At 54.9% G+C, this 1158-nt stretch overlaps 1 protein-coding gene across 1 annotated transcript in view; it reads right to left on the reverse strand.

Moving 5' to 3' along the window:
- Window positions 1-298: 298 nt before the first annotated feature.
- Window positions 299-1158, reverse strand: part of UPB1 (beta-ureidopropionase 1) — a 43652-nt gene continuing 42792 nt past the window's right edge. The window contains exon 10 of the mRNA XM_007957399.1: window positions 299-385. Within this exon, the coding sequence (XP_007955590.1) occupies window positions 299-385 (87 nt within the window). The remainder of the gene's footprint in view (window positions 386-1158) is intronic.

Below are 1158 nucleotides of genomic sequence, written 5' to 3' on the forward strand. Positions count from 1 at the left end.
TACTTTTTTCCAATTATAGTGAAAACTGTGTAACATAAAAGGACTATTTTAAAGCGTAACTTTCAGCAGCACTGAGTGCATTCACGATGCTGTCTAAGCAGCACGTCTATCTTATTCTAGAACATTCCATCACCCCAAAATAAACGCCCCCCACAGAGCAGCTGTTCCCCAGGCCCCTCCCCCAACCCGGGCAGTTTGAACCCAGCTGGACAGTGACGTTTTTAGGGAGAACTTGGACCCTTAAGCTCATCTCACTTGCTAACCTGCTGGGAGCCAACAGGCGGGCTTGGGTTGAAAGTCAGAACTCTTGGATGATGTTGGGGCTGTAGTTGGGCTTGGCGGCCTCTGCGAGCTCCCGGGCGTACATCTCGTATCTGCCGGTCATCTGAAAGCAAAACACAGCACTTCAGTGGGTCGCTAGGTAGCCAAACGGTTAAGCATTCAGCTACTAACTGGATAGCTGGAGGTTCAAGTCAACCAGAGCCCTCAGAAGACAGGCTTGGTGATCTCCTTCCCAAAATCATGCCCTACGGAGCCCAGTCCTACCCTGACACGTGGGTTTGCTGGGAGTCGGGTCAACTCCACAGCCCCCGGTTTGGTCGATTTAGAAACACGTGCTCAGCGATTCACTACCACCGCCTGCCACTAGAGGGCAGCAGGGGGACAGAAAGTCATCAGGAGGCAGGTGGACAGGATGCTTGAGAGGAAAGCTCCGTGTCACCTCTCCAGCTGGTTCCAGAGCTGTGGTCAGGAAGACTCACCCACCCCACCACTCCCACCGTGGCCAAGGATGCCATCTCTGCACACCACCCATCCAGGAGGAGTGTGGTCTGTGCCCGAGCAGACCCCCAGCAGAGTGGGCAGTAACCTGCTCTGGGTCACCAGGCAGCAGAGTGGGAGTTGGAGCCCCCAAAACACACACACACACACACACACACAAACCCAGTGCCCTGGAGTCCATTCTGACTCACAGCGCCCCTAGAGGAGAGAGTGAAACTGCCCACAGGGTCTCCGAGGCTGTCAATCTTCACAGAAGCAAAGCCTAAACCACACCCACTGCCCTGGAGTCCATTCTGACCCACAGCGCCCCTAGAGGACAGAGTGGAACTGCCCCCAGGGTCTCCAAGGCTGTCAGTCTTCACAGAAGCAAAGCCCAAA

This window comes from Orycteropus afer, unplaced genomic scaffold, assembly GCF_000298275.1.
Source record: "Orycteropus afer afer isolate SDZICR_OR568_19922 unplaced genomic scaffold, OryAfe1.0 scaffold00744, whole genome shotgun sequence".
In the NCBI taxonomy this organism is placed as follows: Eukaryota; Metazoa; Chordata; class Mammalia; order Tubulidentata; family Orycteropodidae; genus Orycteropus; species Orycteropus afer.